At 35.4% G+C, this 19,977-nt stretch overlaps 1 protein-coding gene across 2 annotated transcripts in view; it reads left to right on the forward strand.

The window, feature by feature from the left end:
- The window catches only part of kntc1 (kinetochore associated 1), a 103,266-nt gene that overhangs the window by 8,860 nt on the left and 74,429 nt on the right, over positions 1-19,977 (forward strand). For both annotated transcript variants that reach the window (XM_079418748.1, XM_079418747.1), the window contains exons 9-11: positions 11,989-12,101; positions 12,194-12,239; positions 19,258-19,362. In XM_079418748.1, the coding sequence (XP_079274874.1) occupies positions 11,989-12,101; positions 12,194-12,239; positions 19,258-19,362 (264 nt within the window). The remainder of the gene's footprint in view (positions 1-11,988; positions 12,102-12,193; positions 12,240-19,257; positions 19,363-19,977) is intronic.

Consider the following 19,977-nt stretch of genomic DNA (forward strand, 5'->3'; position numbering starts at 1 on the left):
TTAATATTATTTCCATTAAACTCCACAGACAAAATGCTACTATCAGTGTATTAAACGAATGAATCAATGGACGTTTTGTGTTAATATTTGCCGGAAAATGCTGCAAGTATTAGTGTTGTCAAAAATATCGATATTTCGATAAATATCGATACTGAAATATCTGAACGGTACCAATATTAATTTCCCGAAGTACCGATACTAGCCGAGCTGTCACTTTCACTTCTCTCCAAAGGCGCGTGGACAAGCACCACACGTGACCGCACTCGTCTCCTTCGCTCTGGTTAAATAGCAAAAGTGAAGTGAATAGAAAGATGACTGCTCTGGTTGTTAAAGAACACAGCAGGAGCGCTATCTGTAGGGATCTATGATCTCCGCTATGCAGAGAACGCGCACGGAATCCAGTCATAAACACGGAATTTACAGTTTAACGCGGAATGTCACGGAATTTGTTAAAGTTTGGATGAATTAATCAAAAGTAGTCCATTACACTTAAATCAAATCGTGATATGGACTAGTATCTGTAAATATTAAGCTGCAAAAGTGGATTTAAATATGAATCCTGCATGTTCTGCGCGTCTCTGTGTGAATGTGCTGCACGTGCGGTTGTGTTTACTAATGTGGCGCTCGCGGTGATTTCAGCATCTGCCGTCTCAATGAGGACATAAATACATCAACAATATCTCCAGAACTGATCTGAAAGGCACTTTACCAGCATTTTACCATTTAATTTGAGTAAAACTAGCATCATATCATACACACACAGAACTTTAGAAGTATTCACGGCAACCCGTCAAAATAAAAGTTCGGTTTAACTTAGCCTTAGTAGAATGTACATAATACTACTACTTACTACTACTGTTCATTTTTAAAAAATAAATAATCACAAAATATTTTAATTTTAATAGTAAATCCCCTTCATTTGCCAAAAATGTAAATGTTTAATTTTCATTAATTCAAATATAAATTAATTAAAATTGTTTTATGCCTTCATCTGATATCCAGTGAAATTTAAATACACAACACAGAATTTCTGAGGGGGAAAACACATTTCATAAGGCTACTGTAAGAATAAATAAAAATTGTATGCATTCAAATAATAGACATGCTAAAACACAGAATTTGGTAACAATAAAGCATAAGGTGAGAAAAAAAATAAAACATTTCATACGGCCCTAAACGTGTCATTTTTATTACACTTTTAATAAATTAAATGTTGAATTGTATAATTTTCATTATTTTAATAAATTAGACATGCTTTTAGATTAATAGCATTTAATTTGACCATTAAAAAAAAAGAGTCCAGAAAAATTTAAATGGAAAAAATTGAATGTAGAAAAAAATATAACCGAATTTGGGGAAAAATAAAATGGATTTCATAGGGCCCTATATCTGGAAATATTTTGGTTATGAAGCAAATGAGAATATCAACAAATATAACTTTGGATTTTAATTAGTACATGTATTAGTAAACGTTAGTTTCAATTAACATTTAACTAAGATTAATAAAAGATTAATAAATCAACAAATGCAGTACCTCAAGACATTTTTTTGTTCATGTAAAATATACCGCATGTTCTCGACTTGTTACATTTATCTTTAAATTAAAAAAATTACCCCCTTAATATTGTGGCAGTTTTTTTCTCCGTGGTATCGAAAATGGTATCGAATATCGATATTTTTCAAGGTATTGTATCGAAGTTAGAAATTCCAGTATCGTGACAACACTAGCAAGTATACCCGCTGTTGTTGATGCTGACTCCCCGTTGAAGCAGCGCGTTCTTAGAATGATCACCGTATGACATCAAAGTACCGCAAGAGTGATTTGAATGCATAGGATCCGACTGCTTTCTTATCCTCTCGTGGTACTTTGATGTCATACGGTGATCATTCTGCGAACGCGCCGTTTAGGTCTGCTGCCTTGTTACACATCACGTGAGTGACAGCGGAACGTGGCCAATGAGGGAGAGGAGAAAAGTGATCGAGATTTATGATTGATTGGTGAATTAATAGTGTTTTGTTGTTGTGTGAGTGACCAATAACGCGTGAATGCAGCATGATCTGAATGCAGGGAAATACACGGAAGTGAATCGTCGTCATTTAGAAATGAGATCGCATTTATGTATGAATCGAGATCGTGATTTTTTTTTTCTTCGATTAATCGTGCAGCCCTAGTCTGACGTGCTACATGTCTGTTGTAACAGTACTGTGTTTTCAGTTTTGATCCACTGTAAATGCTAGTTGCATTAGAGTCATTTTAATTTACATTTCAGAACGCAACATTCGTCATTAGAATTGTTTATAAATCTGTTGTTGTTTATAAAGAAGTTTTCAGTGTCGCATGATCCTTCAGAAATCACTAATATGCTGATTTGCTGCTCAAGAAACATTTTACAGTTTATTATCAATGTTGCTGTTAACATTTTTGTGGAAACAATGATACTAAAACATTTGTGGAAAAATTTCAAAAAGAGAGAGAAATTGACTGGGTTCGTGCTGCCATGAAAAACCTGGAAAAGTCATGTAATTTTAAAACCGCAATTTCCAGGCCGGGCCAGTTCTGGAGTTTAATCTGGATCAGAATGATCTGTATTTGGAAATCCCATGTTTTGCTATCCAGGATCAGGTAACCCATCCTACTTTTATGCTGGTTTTTCAAAGCAAAGTTGGATTGGACAGATACACACTTTTTCAGATTTCCAAATCTGGATTACTAGTGCTCCATGGAGCTCCTAAATGGATATGGTGATTGGGGGGGGGTATTGCATTCTAGTTTTACATTGCATTTACACAAATAACTACTTCTGACTGGTCCATCTATGATGATTGTGCCAATGTAGTTTACAATCAGTGGCTAATAAAAAAAAAAAAAAAAAAAACTTTAAATTAAATATTTTGGTTTGATGTTAACGGGTGTTTGGGATTTGGGGATATATTACGTTACAAATATTGTATTTTTTTGGACCAGTTTTAAAGTCATCCCGAGCACCGCCCACTGTCCTTTAGCCAAACCCCCAGACAGCATGGCCTCCATGCCATTGCTGAGCAACAACAACACGGAAACATGTCGAAAAGGTTCATTTTAATGGACGAAACCAGATCGGCTGACCTGTAACATTACACTCTCACTCAAAGGATGGATGATCTGACAGGACTGTTACTATGAGGTGGATCACGTCTAACATGTATAGTAAAGACAAACTCACCATGTCTAGCTAGTCATGATGAAGGTATAAATACATTTCAGTTTCAGTAGGCAACTATTTTTACAGCTACATTATTATTCCAGCCACAATTAATCACAGCAATGCATATACAATTGCAAATGATTATATAATCGTTGTTGTACACACATGCACACAGAAATTAACGTATTTAATACATTACATAGTCGTGAGATGCAAGAAATCTTCAGACACGCCCATAACAACAAAAGACAATACTTTATTGAACCTTTTCTGATAAGAAGTGTGCTCTATAAACGCAAACATTTTTGACGATCGTTTCTGTCCAATCTGCTCGTTTAATCGCATTTAACCACAGCTGTCATCGTCTTTTTGTCTGCCAGTGGCAGCAGGTATGCAATCAAATGTCTAATTTGAGGCTGTATTACGTTGATTCTGGCACCCAACATCACAACAAGATGATATTTTAAGCTCCTTATGTAACTTAGCCGAATTTGCACTGGTTTGAATGGGCTGCCTCCAGTTTTCTCTTTGTTTTGCCTCTGGTTTTTTGTCTGGCAGTGGCTTCAGATATGCCTTAAAATTTCAAATTGGAGCCTCTACAACATCGATTCAGGCACCCAATATCACATCAAGATGATATTTTAAGCTCCATATGTAGCCGTATCTGCGCTGGTTGGAATTGGCTGCCTCCAGTTTTCGCTTTGTTTTGCCTCCAGCTAGCGCTGTGACGTAATTGTGACATCGGCCCTAAAAGGGTCTATAGAACATATAACCATCCTCACGTCATGCAACATTTAAATGCAATGAAAGGTTTCCTATCATATTTCAAAATGTTGCACTCGATTTCCCACATTTTAGTCTGTAGTTATAGTTTGGGAAAAGTCCAACTAGTAAATGCATTCAAGTTTATGTCACAACAACACATTATCTAATGCCAATAAGAAACATTACTTACTCTCTATAAAAGATCTCCTCCACTGGCTCCAGCTGCGTGTTCTGTTTGTGAGGTAAACAAAGCTTATTCCTCTCAGCGCATCTTCATCTGAGGTAAATACAAGGCTTTTTCCTCTCAGCGTCGTCTTCCAAAATAAAAAGTATCCGAGATGAACGTGTTGCTGCTTTGTTTATGGTGATATGGGCGTTTATCAATATATCAATAGCGCGAGGAGCACGTGGCGCGACCTAATTAGAGATAATGATTGGTTTCATACGGATTACTTTATCACAGAATATTTGTTTTCGGTAAGACTTCATTTAAGAGTAGACATGTAAAGCTTTCTATAGATATATTTCTCATTTCTCTGTGTAAAGTATTTGAGCGTTTCTAAAAGAAGTTCACGGAGAGACTGAAGACTGAGAATGCACCCTGTTTGTTTTCTTTATTTTTCAAAAGCACAAAGTTTAGTTGTTGTTATGAGTGTAAATAAAAGTAGACCCCTTACAGATTCGAAATGTGTATTGCTCTTATCTGTATGATCAAAAATGGCAGAGTAATTCAAGCTCTTTTCGGCCTTATCAGGAAAATCTGCCACAAAACGCATATCCGCGAGCGTCGACTCCAGAGAGTTAAGTTAAATCTGAAGTTATATAAATTAGTGATGTCAAACGATTAATTGCAATTAAATACATCCAAAATAAAAGTCTTTCTTTACATAATATATGTGTGTGTGTACTGGGTATATTTATTATGTGTGTATATATAAATACACACATGCATGTATATATTTAAAAAATGTTCCATTTATATATTAAATATATTTATATGATATAGTTTTTATGAATATGAATATATACATGTAAATGCATGTACATTTTTTCAAAATATATACTGTGTGTGTCTTTTATATATAAATAATAAATATGCACAGAACACACGCATATTACGTAAACTTTTATTTTGGATGTGATTAATCGCGATAAATTGTTTGACAGCACTAACATAAATATCTCAAAATGTATCGGCACTTACAAACAAACACAACACATGTAATACCATTTTGGAAATTTATTTCAGAAGAAGGAATGCCCGACAGCCAACTTTATTTTTATTAAAACTAACATGAGACAATTGCTGTAAACATACCTCCTGTAAAATTACACATTTCTTAAATCCTTTAAAACAAAGTAACATATAAAACAAAGATTTAAGATCAAAACAAAGTTTTTTTCAGTTTCAATTGCTAACACTGTTTAATAGGGCTGCACAATAAATTGCGATAAATCGTAATCAATATTAGGCAAAAGGTGCGATTAGTCATTCACATCTTGTCAGTGAAGCATGTTTCTGTGATTAGTGGTACATCTTCATCTGAAGGCCAGAGGGCGCTCTCACGCAGAAACTCCCAATTTACCCCGCATAAGAAACCCAGGAAATGCTTTTAGTGGTTGCTGAATAAACAGAAGATTTAACTGCTTTCATTGATTCAAAGTGACTAAACACACGACTGTGAAAATGTGGTTTATCGGAATTCTTATAATTTTCCTTATAATAAAGTATATAATAATGCAGTGACTTTATCACTGCTTAGAATACTATGAAATATGTTGCATGCCTTATAAACCCTTCTGTGAGATGATGTGGCTTCTTACACAGAATATCAACTCAACTGACATTATGAATTGAGTTTGGAGTTATTAAAAGCAGTATTTTCACATGCATTCAGAAGGAGCAGCATTTACTACACAGCCGTAGTTCACTGAGTTCACAACTTTATTATCACAGCGCGATTTCGTAATACTGATGATATCTTCTGCGATTATGAACATGGTTTTGCGCAGCTTGTCAGTGAACTACGCCTCTGTGTGGTAAATGCTGCTCCATCTGAAAGCATGCACGTGATGGAGATTTACTACTGATTGCAGAACCGGCTTTAGTTGACAACATGCTCATGAATATCGCATGCAATTTATCGTGCAGCCCTACTTTTTAAATATCTTAAGAGCTACAAAAATCTTTGTAGCCCCCTCCCCCAAAAAAAATCCACAATCTGTCCTGCGGAATAATCAAGCTAAGAAAGAAAAATCAGGACGAACAACAGAACATTAGAACATGATCATTATTATTGGGTCAATATAACATGAATCACTAACTAGTAAAAAATAATACAGTGGAAGTCACTGAAGCTAGCAGAATCAGTAAAATGTTATTTATTTTACCATAATAAGAGGGATCACACAAAATGCATGTTATTGTTTATTTAGTACTGACCTGAATAGGAATTCCCGCCCCTGTGCTCTGCTTGTATTGTAAACAATAGCGTCGTCAATATTGCTTATCAATTTGAGCCCTAATTAGACACATAGGATATTAGTGAAGAGGATTGCACAGAACCTGTGCAAGCACACAGCTCTTATTGTTATATTTTTTGTTTGTTGTCTCATACTTTTAGATACACTGTTATTTGTAAATGCTACTGCTTCTGTTAGCTTTTAACCCTCTAAGTGCCAAAGTCGCAAAATTGTGACAAGACGTCATACTAAATAGACTCCAGTTCCTAATATGGTGTAATATCTCATTTGTATTCCCTACCACTAGATGGCAGACATGTAGTACTTCGATTCTAGACCAAAATTACGTCCTGTTTCTATTCATTAACACATTCACATTAAGTGTTGGAGGAAATAGCAGAGCAAGTGAGCTATCGTGTCATTGATGCGGAAGCAGTTCAGTTCATAGCGTGCAAGTAAATTAAGATTTGTGATATAAAATCGCCAAATGGCTAATACAAAGTTGTACCGTGAGGATGTGTTGCAAATGTTATTTGCCGATTCTGACTCTGAAGGGGAATGACTATCGGTCGTCTAATGATCGCGCTTCTCCCGGTACTCGCCTCCTGGCAAGGCGAGAATGTTCACAAAGCACAAACAAGTGATCATTTCTTTGCCCAACGGGGATGGGGGTGGCATGGTTGTAGTGTCCATAGGAAAGCTGTTGCTCTCTGAGTGCCACTGGCTCCGTGTTGCTGATGATCGGCTGGACTGCGTCGATTGTTCTGATCGTGCGAGCTCTCTCTAAGGGCAGTCAGTGTGGGGTTGGTCTGTGCGCTGTGCCATGCAATGAGAGGTACCATACTCTCAAGAACTATACACTGTGTCACTTAGATACCTGATTGGGCAGATAGCTGGTCAACTGATCAAAAAATAGGCACATGTATTTTACTATGGCACAGTAATATAGTAATAATTTACTACTTTCTCCTGTTTTACTGTTGATTTCCTCTTTTCCTGATAATTTGGAACGAGGATAAAAAGACAAAACAAACAAACATGCAAATAAGTTCAAACATCCATTAAAAATCTATTATTTCCTGAATATTACTGATGAACTGATCAAAAAGTAGGCTACTCTTCACATGCGTTTTACTACTATATAGTATAGTAATATAGTAATAATTTAGTACTTTCTCCTGTTTTATTGTTGGTTTCCTCTTTTTTGATCATTTGGAATGAGGATAAAAAGAAAAAAACCCCCAAAAAACATGCAAATAAGTTCAAACATCAATTCAATATCTATTTAATTTCCTGAATATTATGAAATTCAATAGGGCCACCCCCTGATGACGTCATAATATACTGATTAGATGAATATATTTACACTCCACATAAACTTTCGGTCATGCACAACATTTTTCTAATTTACAGTAGATCTCTATCTTTAACCCCTTTCAAGCCACAAGCTTTTGAAATCTTGATGTCAAAATCCAGCATTTTTTCCAAAAATACCTGGCACCTAAAGGGTTAATATACGGTTCATCCTGATTATAGCTTTAATACGGTACAGCAACAGCATGCACGTCCATGTTTAACACTTCTCATAGCTATGTGAAAAATATCTGTCTGTCTATACACATAAAGTGTATAACGAACAGTTCAGATGAGTTGATGATCTGAATGAGACCGAGAGAGAGAGATGCAGAGCAGGGGGATGTGAAGAACAGGGTTAAGAACCGCTGCTTTAGAACATTGATTTTGAAACTTGTGAATCCTTTAGAATAGTTAGAAGTAGGGGTGGGTGATATGGCAAAAATATATCACGCTTTTTTTTTTTAAATATCACGATTTCACAATTTTATCGCGATTCTTTGTCATGTTGGTTTTACTATTTTGTCTGAGCAGTACAGCCAAACTAATTTCCCTATTATAAAGACAAATCCTTTCAAGGTAACAAAATAAAAATAGAATGGTGGATATTTAGGCCAAAGTGGGCGAAGATTGGGACAAAGATGAAAATCTTTGTCATTTTATCTTTGTTATTCAAACATAAGAACAAAGATACACATTACAAATACACATACAAATAAAACAAACAGTGTTTAATTTTCAGGTACAACAGGCATATTTAGCAGGCGCATTCAAGAAATTGAATGAACAAATATAAAAATAAAACGCTATATAGATTGATTCCTATTAAAGTAACTTTTTTTTCAGTCAAGAGAAGTGAGTTTTTTTTTTTTTTCTCTTGTGTTTTGTTGTTTTAACATTTAAAGAATAAAGTCGGCTGCATGTTTAGTTCTGTCCCTTTAAGAGCTGCACGCATCTAATTAGGGATGCAGCGATTAACCGGTTCCGCGATTAATCGCGCTTTAAAACGTCACGGTTAATTAATCGTAAAGGTTTCGCAAAACCGAGTGTTTCTGTTGCACGGAGCTGAACTGTTGCAGCTTGTGCAAAATGAAAACAAAGTCACGCTAGTGGTGCACCAGCTTCAAATGACGCGCTGCTTATCAGAGACAAGGGGGCTACTACACTAATTACATTAGTGACAGAGGGACTAAACAGCAAAGCTTTATTTCCACCAAAGAAATGCCTGTTGATAGTAGTGTGCAGGGCTCCACAGTGCGAGCATTTCACTCGCATTTGCGACTAAAAATAGATGTGTGCGAACTGGAAAATGTATTTAGGAGCACAAGTGCGAATACAAAACAAAATACAAAACAGCCTAACTTATACAGTAGCCTATAACAAACGTATTAATTTATTCTGTTTATTTATGGAAAAATTGCGATGCAGCCTCATATGATTACTTTAGAACTTTAAAAAGGCAACGGTTTAATTTAAATGAGCACAGATGAGAAGAAAAGCGGAGCGAGTTAAAGTGAAGACGCGCTGAATGACGCACATTCGCCACTAGAGGGCGCTGCCGCTGCCGTTACCCCGGTAACCCAGTAAACAAATCAGCTGCGCTACTTTCCTAAAACTGTGTAAATAATGTTTCACACTCAGTCATTTAGATATTTATATTCGCTTTAGTCTTCACAATAGCATCAAATAATTCTTACTTAAAGACTTAATGAGCTATTTATTTTCAAACATTTTTTCTAAGCTAAACCATGGCCCATCCACTGATCTATAATAGAGAACAGTGGGCCTATCTATATATCAACGACTGATTCGTTATTATTGTTCAGTAACACAAGTTCCATTAGTTAACATGAAAAAAACAATGACTGCATTTATTAATAATGCTATCTTAATTTCAACTTTTAATAATACATTATAAAATCAAAAGTTGTCTTAATATAATTCAATGGAGCTAACATTAACTAACATAGTTGTATTTTTTATTAATCAACATTAACAAAGAATATTAACTACTGCAACAATTAGCTATTGCACATTTTTAGTTAATGTTAACCTGCTTTAACTAATGTTAACAAATGGGACCTACCTATTGTTCTTTCGTTCATTATTTTCAAAAGAGAAATACTGTCATGGATGTTTACAGAGCAGCGGTCACCTTTTTTAATTCTAATGGAAGAGATGGACTTTTGTTTGTTGTTTGTTTATTATTATTTTGTGCTGTATTGTTGGTTACTGTGTTATTTCTGTTTCAAAAGCCAGCAATAAATAACACTTTAACATCTAAAGAGTGTTCATGTGATTTTATACATTATTAATGTTGGGAAATGAATAAATGCCTAATAATCGTCATAATCGTAAAACCGTGATTATTCATCAGACAATAATCGTACCAGCAAAATCTATAATCGTTGCATCCCTACATCTAATATACAGGCACGCATCCGGTTTTCTCTCAACTGTTTACTTTCATTTTAGACATAACCAACTGAGTCTATATGTAAACCTTGTGTGTTTTGACAGTATTAGCGCAAAAGCTAACTTGGAAATCAGTTGAGTAATCAGGCGCTGTTAGACAGGCTTTTTAGTTCGCGCGCTTCGGGTGAACGGGTTCAGAAAAAGCTCACGTCAGACCAGCTTATATATATTTAAAAGAAAAATCTGTAACAATTTATAATAATTGCATGCGATGAATCATTAGTTAAGCATTACTAAATTGTCAGTTTATCCTTTATAAAGCATTTTCCCAACATTAATAGGCATTAGTAAGCAGTTTATAAATACATCTATAAATGTTTTGTTCTTGAGCATATCTATAATGTTTAATAATTGTATTTTCATACTTTATCAACGATCAATTTATCATTTCTAAAGTATTACAAACCAGTTATTTAGCAGTTGTCAGTGGTTCATAAGATAATTTAGAAAGTGTGAGTAAATGATTAATAAACTATTTAAATGTACATTTTATAAATAGTATTATTTAGACACATAATATTTGCAGTGTGTTAATAAATGATTTATTAACACATATTCCTGCTGTAATTCATGATTAGGTCAGGTACTTATAAAACATTTAGTAGTCATCAGTCATCTACTTTTGTGAGCTCATCTAGAGTGAGGACTATTTATACCTTGTAAAGCATTTACAATGGAGATTTATAGGCTCAGTTATCATCTAAACAGAAAAATTGAACACAACACAGAGTAATATAGAACACAGAAATATTTTTTTTTAGATGCAAAAAACAAAACTGTACACTTGATAAAACATTTAACAAACCTCTGCAATTTCATAGAAATAAAAAAATCAAGTGTACAGTTTAGAGTTGAGTTCTTTATCCCTATATGTTGTGTTTGTTAATTTTTTTCTGTTTGGAAGATAACGGAGACTTTAAATGTCCTTTAAGTGTTATAAAATTATTTAAGAGTTATTATAAATCAAGAACAAGGCATTTATAGCTGTATTTATAAACTGCTTACTAATGCCTATTAATGTTGGAACTATGCTTTGTAAAGGATGAACTGACTATTTATTTACTAATGTTTAACTAATGATTCATAGCTTGAAGTTATTATAAAGTGTTACCGAAAAATCTTTCAAAGATTTATGTGTCCTACCCTCTCTCACTGCCCAGTTCAATTAGTTAGAATAAGATACAAATACATTAAGTTAATATGTACTGTACTGGTAATATAGTTTTATATAATTATTTCACAAATGCTTATAGATCATTAAAATAAAAAAAAAAACATAAAAATGGTTAAAAAACATTAGTTAATGCATTAACATGAACTAACAATGAAAAATATACACTACATTTGAAGTGGAACAAGTTCATGTTAATTCACAGTACGTTCACTAATGTTAACAGATATAACTTTAAGTTTTAATAATGCATTAGTAAATGTTGAACTTAAATGTTAATTAATATTAATAAATGCTATGTAAATATTGTTCATGTTAACTAATATAGTTAATGTTAATGAATGAAACTGCATAATAAAGTGTTACTAAAGTTTTATATATTGTTCTCTGTGTGTGTCTTGATCTTATAGTGTAACGCTTTCATTGCAGTAACCCCTAAATCCAGACTGCCAGATGGTTACTGTAAATGCATGCTCCCACTGGGCACCATTCTCCTGATGCCACAGGGGTGGCTTTGTGCTGATGGCTTGGGCCCGTCACTGCTTCTATTTATTTTTCATTCCTCTTTTCTTCTAGGGCATGCTCAGCTTGTTGGACATTCACTCGTTTGTCCTGCTTTGTTGCTGGCCAGATCAATACATTGTTGATTTCCTGCTGATATCGGATGGAAACTCCTCATCTATCACACAGCAAGTGTCTCATTTTGACTTGTTTTTATAAGACATACAAAGAGAGGTTGCTTATTTTTCATTGTGATGGACATTTATTTTGTGTTAAACAGGCAAGATGATAACAGCATGAAAATCATGTCCTTGGTTGAAGAAAAGGTATTTCATGAGTTCTATACATGTATGTGTGTGTGCAAATATACACTGCCAGACAAGATTGGGAACACTTTCTCCTTCAATGGTTTTTCTGTATTTTTACTCATTTCAACATTATACACTAATACTGAAGACATCCAAACTATGAAATAACACGCATGGAATTATGTAGTAAACAAAAAAAGTGTTAAACAACCCAGAATATGTTTTATGTCCAAAGTAGCTGTATTTAGCTTTGAAGACAGATTTGCACACTCATGGCATTTTCTCATCAGATTCATAAAACCTGGAATGGTTTTTCAATTCACACTTGAATTGTCAAGAGTTCATTTGTGACATTTCTTGCCTAATGCTGCCTTCACGTGCTATCGGAATTATCTTAAATACAAGCTTCCTAGTCGGAGATTGGACATGAACAGCCTTAGAGAGGCCTTATATGTCCAATTCCTCACTAGGAAACTCGTATTAACGATAATTCTAATAGCATTTGAAGGCACCACTAATGTGCTTTAGACCATTAGTTGTCTTGTGCAGAGGAAAGGTACAAGTACAATAGTCCAATTTGTGCGACTACAACTACTGTATAAATTCATTATATGACAAGAAACACTCAGTTAAGTAGAGAGAAAAGGCAGTCCATCATTACTTTAAGAAGTGATTGTCAGTCAATTTGAAAAATCTCAAGGACTTTGTATGCCCAAGTTCAGTCACCAAAACCATCAAATGCTATGATGAAACTGGCTCTCATGAGGACCATCCCAGGAAAGGAAGACCAAGAGCTATCTCTGCTGCAGTATGGAAGCATATGGGTAGCATAATTCATTTTGAAATGCAATATGCAAAATGGCAATGCATTCAGTTGACCGTAACACAGCAAAATAGTCAATAAATCATTTACAAAACAGCGTTTCCAAGCACCTGTCGTTTACTGACTGTTTGAACATAATTTGTTTGTTAATATGCACATAGTTTGTTACTCAGACGCAGGCAGTGTGCTTAATGAGACAAAACAGTAATATAGCCAAAACACTGCATATAGTCGCTTTTTAGTGTAAGTTAGATGCATATTGATTTTATCAGACAATGTCGCGATTATAAATCAGGAGTATAGTGAGAGTGATTCCTGGTTAACGTAGTATTAATGGGCTGTGATTACTGTTTATACTTGTTTTATGTATGACAACAGAACATATACATATAATGTGAACAGCTTTATTGGGCATTCAGTTGTATTACAGTATGTGACATTTCATAGAGTAGAACAGATCTGAAGTGCCAAAACTCGTCTGAACGCAAACTTGACACAATGATGTCATAAATATGCAAATTAATGTGATGTCACCTGCCGCCACAAGTCTCACGAAATCCTGTGGGAAACACTGCAATGTTTAGTGCAAAATGAAAATTCAATTATATAATTTACCTTTGCCATTTCCTACACTAGTTTTAATATGCAAATCAAAAACATATTTTAACGCTTTATAAGTTGCAAAATTAAAATGAAAATGTATTACCCAAATTGATTAGATATGTTTAGCATGTCCAATCAAAAACTGTTGCAAAATTATCATTTAATACTGGGCTGGGCGGGGCGGAGAATGCCTAGAGTGTGCAAAGCTGTTGTAAGATTTATAGAATCTCATACACTATGATTAAACACCTCAGACACGTTGATCATCTGAGATGCACTCAGACACTTTGATAAACTGTAAAGCTGATGCCATTTGTCTGGACTGGAGGAGGGCTACAGTCTGAGGGTGTATTCACACCAGGAAATTTTTTTCATTTTCATTTAATTCTCTGATTATTGTAATATTATTCTAACTAAATGTATGTGAGAAATCACGGCATATATAAAGTTACATTAGAGGAAGTTAAGTTGGTCAACTTAGTTCTATAGTGTAATGGTCATGACCTCTGGTTAGATATAGTTTTACCTAAATAAAAGTATTCTAGAATGAGCAGAGTATGGCACTGGCCGTCCAGAATATTAGTCAATTGCCTCTAAAGACCAAGACTGATGAGTTTGTGAGTATGAGCTCCGTATACCGGCCGGTACGAGACTCAAAGTGTTATAGGAACAAGATTAATAAGATTCAATGCAATTAAAGAGCTAAATAGAATAATCAGATGTTTAGATAAATTAACTTATAAATTATGAACAATTTTCATTCTAACCTAAATTAGAGGTCATAAAAAAAGGGGATTCGGATTAGAGTTTAATTTAAATTAAAGAACTTGGAAAGACCAAACATGCAGGAAGGCTTCAGCCACCATTGGATACCTTCCTTGGACCAATTGTGCGGGCCTTACACTGTCATCAAAGCAAAAGGTAGTTAATTTGAAGAATTAAAAACAAACCATATTCAGGGTTATTTGACTTTTTTTATTGACTACATAATTCCATATGTGTTCTTTCATAATTTGAATGGCTTCAGTTTTAATATACAAAACAAGAAATTTAGAAAAATGTGGGTAACCAAACAGTTTCTGGTCCTCATTGACTTCCAAAGTATTTTTCCCCATACACTGAAAAAAATGATTCACTGAATTTACTAAATTTTTAATGTAGCTAAAATAAATTGTTTGCAACCATTTACCTTAAAAAAAATAGTTTTTTATGTCAATGTACTATGGAAGTCAGTCGGGACCAACAAATGTTTGGTTGGATGCATTATTCAAAATTATCTTTGCCTTCAGCAGAAAAAATAGAACTCCAACAGGTCTGGAACAATTAAATTGTAGCCACATTGTATTTAATTTATTTTAGTTAAACTATAGGAATGAATGCAACATGCTCATTTTTAATGGAATGAAGGAAAGAATTGATAAATTAAATATTTTCTTATTTTATGGCCCAAATTTTTGGCATGTTATAATCAAGGCTCTGGTTCGGGAATAGATGCGTCAACAAAAAGGTCAGATAAAGTGTGTCTGTGACCAATTGAAACCATTTGTATTTGTGACATTAAATAATGTGGCCACTACTGAAGGAAGCATACAGTAATTCCATTTTTTTGGAAGCACATAATGCTGCATGCAGTGTTCCACTTTTTTTTTATCATTTTTATTTTGTGGCGTAATGCACAGATGTTTAATGTGTAAAATGTGGGGTAGCACTGTACAGTAAAAAGCAAGCACACTTCAAGCACCCCCATCATTGTAATATTTCACTGTAACAGGGCTTGGTCTAACTTAATAAAACAATTTGGTAACACTTTATTTTAAGGTGCCCTTGTTACACGTTACATGTATTTTTTTGGTACATGTACTTACTATTATAATAACACTTAATTATGCATATACAGTATCTCACAGAAGTGAGTACACCCCTCATATTTTTGTAAATATTTTATTATATCTTTTCGTGTGACGACACTAAAGAAATGACACTTTCTTACGATGTAAAGTAGTGAGTGTACAGCTAGTATAACATTGTAAATTTGCTCAAAATAACTCAACACACAGTCATTAATGTCTAAACCGCTGGCCACAAAAGTGAGTACACCCCTAAATGAAAATGTCCAAATTGGGCCCAAAGTGTCAATATTTTGTGTGGCCACCATTATTTTCCAGCACTGCCTTAACCCTCTTGGGCATGGAGTTCACCAGAGCTTGACAGGTTGCCACTGGAGTCCTCTTCCACTCCTCCAAGACGACATCACGGAGCTGGTGGATGTTAGAGACCTTGCGCTCCTCCACCTTCCATTTGAGGATGCCCCACAGATGCTCAATAGGGTTTAGGTCTGGAGACATGCTTGGCCAGTCCATCACCTTTACCCTCAGCTTCTTTAGCAAGGCAGTGGTCATCTTGGATGTGTGTTTGGGGTCATTATCATGTTGGAATACTGCCGAGGGGATCATGCTCTGCTTCAGTATGTCACAGTACATGTTGGCATTCATGGTTCCCTCAATGAACTGTAGCTCCCCAGTGCCGGCAGCACTCATACAGCCCCAGACCATGGCACTCCCACCACCATGCTTGACTGTAGGCAAGACACACTTGTCTTTTGTACTCCTCACCTGGTTGCCGCCACACGCTTTACACCATCTGAAGCAAATACGTTTATCTTGGTCTCATCAGGCCACAGGACATGGTTCCAGTAATCCATGTCCTTAGTCTGCTTGTCTTCTGCAAACTGTTTGCGGGCTTTCTTGTGCATCATCTTTAGAAGAGGCTTCATTCTAGGACGACAGTCATGCAGACCAATTTGATGCAGTGTGCGGCGTATGGTCTGAGCAATGACAGGCTGACCCCCCACCCCTTCAACCTCTGCAGCAATGCTGGCAGCACTCATACGTCTATTTCCCAAACACAACCTCTGGATATGATGCTGAGCACGTGTACTCAACTTCTTTGGTCAACCATGGCGAGGCCTGTTCTGAGTGGAACCTGTCCTGTTAAACCGCTGTATGGTCTTGGCCACCGTGCTGCAGCTCAGTTTCAGGGTCTTGGCAATATTCTTATAGCCTATGCCATCTTTATGTAGAGCAACATTATTTTTTTTTTCAGATCCTCAGAGAGTTCTTTGCCATGAGGTGCCATGTTGAACTTCCAGTGACCAGTATGAGAGAGTGAGAGCAATAACACCAAATTTAACACACCTGCTCCCCATTCACACCTGAGACCTTGTAACACTAACGAGTCACATGACACCAGGGAGAGAAAATGGCTAATTGGGCCCAATTTGGACATTTTCACTTAGAGATGTACTCACTTTTGTGGCCAGTTTAGACATTAATGGCTGTGTGTTGAGTTATTTTGAGGGGACAGCAAATTGACATTGTTATACAAGCTGTACACTCACTACTTTACATTGCAGTAAAGTGTCATTTCTTCAGTGTTGTCACATGAAAAGATATAAAATATTTACAAAAATGTGAGGGGTGAACTCACTTCTGTGAGTTACTGTATGTAACAAGTAACCCTAAACCAAACCCTACTCCTAACCCTAACCATATTGTAAGTACATGTAGTTAATTAATATTACTCAGTGCTTAAATGTATAATTACACTGCAACAAGGACACCTTAAAATTAAGTGTAACCAACAATTTATTCTCTATAGCTTTTTTTGAGAACTCACTTGACTTGGCCATGTTTGCACCCAACTTTAGCACATTCATTGGATAAAATGATGTATGTGTACCAGCTCAAGCTAGTTAAGTTTTGTTACGCTTTCTAAAGACTTTTAATTTAAAACTATTTTGTTGCCGTTCATACAAACAGGGGACTTAAAGGGGTCACATGATGCGATTTCAAGTTTTCCTTTCTCTTTGGAGTGTTACAAGCTGTTCGTGCATAGATGAGATCCTTAAAGTTGCAAAGGCTAAAGTCTCAAACCCAAAGAGATATTCTTTATAAAACTTAAGACTCGTCCATGCCCCCCTAAAACAGCTCAATCAAACACGCCCCCTTATGTCTACATCTATTTCTACATATTTGGAAATATTTGCGTAATGACGCCCAAAGGTTCACACAAAGAAAGAAGGCGTGGTTTCAGTAACCGCAGTAGTGTTGATGCAGCCATGTCAGCTGTGTGTTTCTATGCGAAAGCATAAGCACTTTATTTGGCCTTCCGAAGTAGATGCAATCAGGAATCATTGGTTAAGATTTGTTTACAACACAACAGCACAACCCAAATGTTCAAATTTGTGCAACCAATTTTATGGACGACACAACAGTTTCGTGAACCTAGGAGAGTACAAGGCTGGCTATGCACGAAGGCTATTTAAAAAAAAAAAAAAAGGGTAAATTCTGACTTTGCTATGACAATCTGGCGCTTCTGAATCAGCGACTGTAAGTATATTTTGTTATTAGTGCAAGTATTTGCTGTTGACTGTTCAAATGTGGAGTTTTGCTCATAACGTGCGAGTGTATGTGTGTGAGGGGAACAGGGTCACATCACAGTGGAGTGTACAGCCCATCAGAAATAATCTTAAACTCGGGTTGTGTACTGCAAATACATACGAGCATCATCACTGTGTCGATCACGCAGCTCTGTTTCCCTTTCAGGCTTGAACTGATAAAACTAACTTAAAAGCTGAAGCTTGCGATTATGGTAAGGGGTGTTACATTTCCAACGCGTGCTTGTGGTGTTCGGCCAATCACAATGCACTGGGTCAGTTGGCCAATCAGAGCAGACTGCACTTGTCAGAAGGAGGGGCTTTGTAGAAAACGACGCGTTTGGGTCTCGGTACAGTTGTTTGGTGTGCACGCGAGTGCGATTGCTGTATTCACACCTGCCCAAAAGACATTATTAAAAGACAATAATGTGCAGTATTTGGTTACACTTTATTTTGATAGTCCACTTTAGACATTCTACTAACTATAAGTAACTTTGTAACTACATGTCAACTAATTCTCATTCATTTGCAGCTACATGTCTACTAACTCTCAGTAGGGTAGGTTTAGGGTTAGTAGAATAAGTTGATATACTTGCAAAGTTTCTTATAGTCAGTACGTTGTTTGTCGTGGACCCATCAAAATAAAGTGTTAGAAGATATTAAGCAGACAATCTACTAATACTCTACTGACTGCTTGTTGACATGTAGTTACAAAGTTACTTACTGTTAGTAGAATGCCTAAAGTGGACTATCGAAATAAAGTGTTACCCAGTATTTGAAAAATAATGTGTTTTTTGAACACCAAAGCATGTCATCATATTATGTTACACTAAATACACAAAATAATGATCTTTAAAATAGCATCATATGATAAACAGCATTGTTGAATAAGGGTTGAATGATTGACATAGGCCTAGATGTATTACAAAAAAAAAAGTCCTGTACATTATACATTAGTTGCATTATATATCAACATAATCACCTTTAATATGCCACTAAACTGTTATGGATGGAATAAAAAATAATAATAAAAAAACCTCTTACATTTGTAAATTATTACATTCTCTGGGGGTTGAATAATTTGTATTGCAATTGTATAACTCTATATATCACAGTGATGGCATGATCACTGAAAATATAGTTTTAATCCTTACATTTTCTTTGTCTGTGTTAAGGGTCATGCTAGGAAGCTTGTGGTTCAGTCACTGCCTTCTATGGAGGTGTTCTACTCACTTGAAGTTTCTTCTGAGTCTTGGTTGATCCAGAAGGGAATCAGTATGGTAAATAAACAATGTATATTAACAGTATGGTATTATGCATAATATAATGCAGACATGTAATATTTGTTTCTAATGTTATGTTGTTTGTTCTTACAATATCTTGTAGGGGTTGGGTGATATACTGGTTAAAATGATGAATCCGTAAACATTTGAGTATTGTTTCTATCACGGTTATACCAGTGTTTCTTTGCTCAATCTCAGTGCAGGGAGTGTTATGGTACAAGAAAATGAGTACAGCAGGTGGGAAAAAAACAAAACATTGATTTTTTATTTATTTATTGTTATTTTTTTTTTCAATTAAACAGTGGTTTACTGGACACAACTTGGTTTACCTATTGTATTATGGTAAATGCCTTTATGCCATCACTCAGTTTTCTGTAATCACACCTAACATTACAATTTGTAATCATAAATATGTAATCTGCAAATTAATGTAGAAAAACGATGGTATATTTTAATTTGTTTGCTTAATCTAACAGGAGGGCAAGCTGCTTTAAACTGTATGCTTATGAGATAGATTAGTCATCCTGTGTCTGAGTTTAAAATTAGGTTCCACGTAAAAATTGCATGTGCAGTGGAAAAAACAACACTGGTTACACATGTATGCTGAACCGA

This window comes from Barbus barbus (genome assembly GCF_936440315.1).
Source record: "Barbus barbus genome assembly, chromosome: 6".
Taxonomy (NCBI): domain Eukaryota; kingdom Metazoa; phylum Chordata; class Actinopteri; order Cypriniformes; family Cyprinidae; genus Barbus; species Barbus barbus.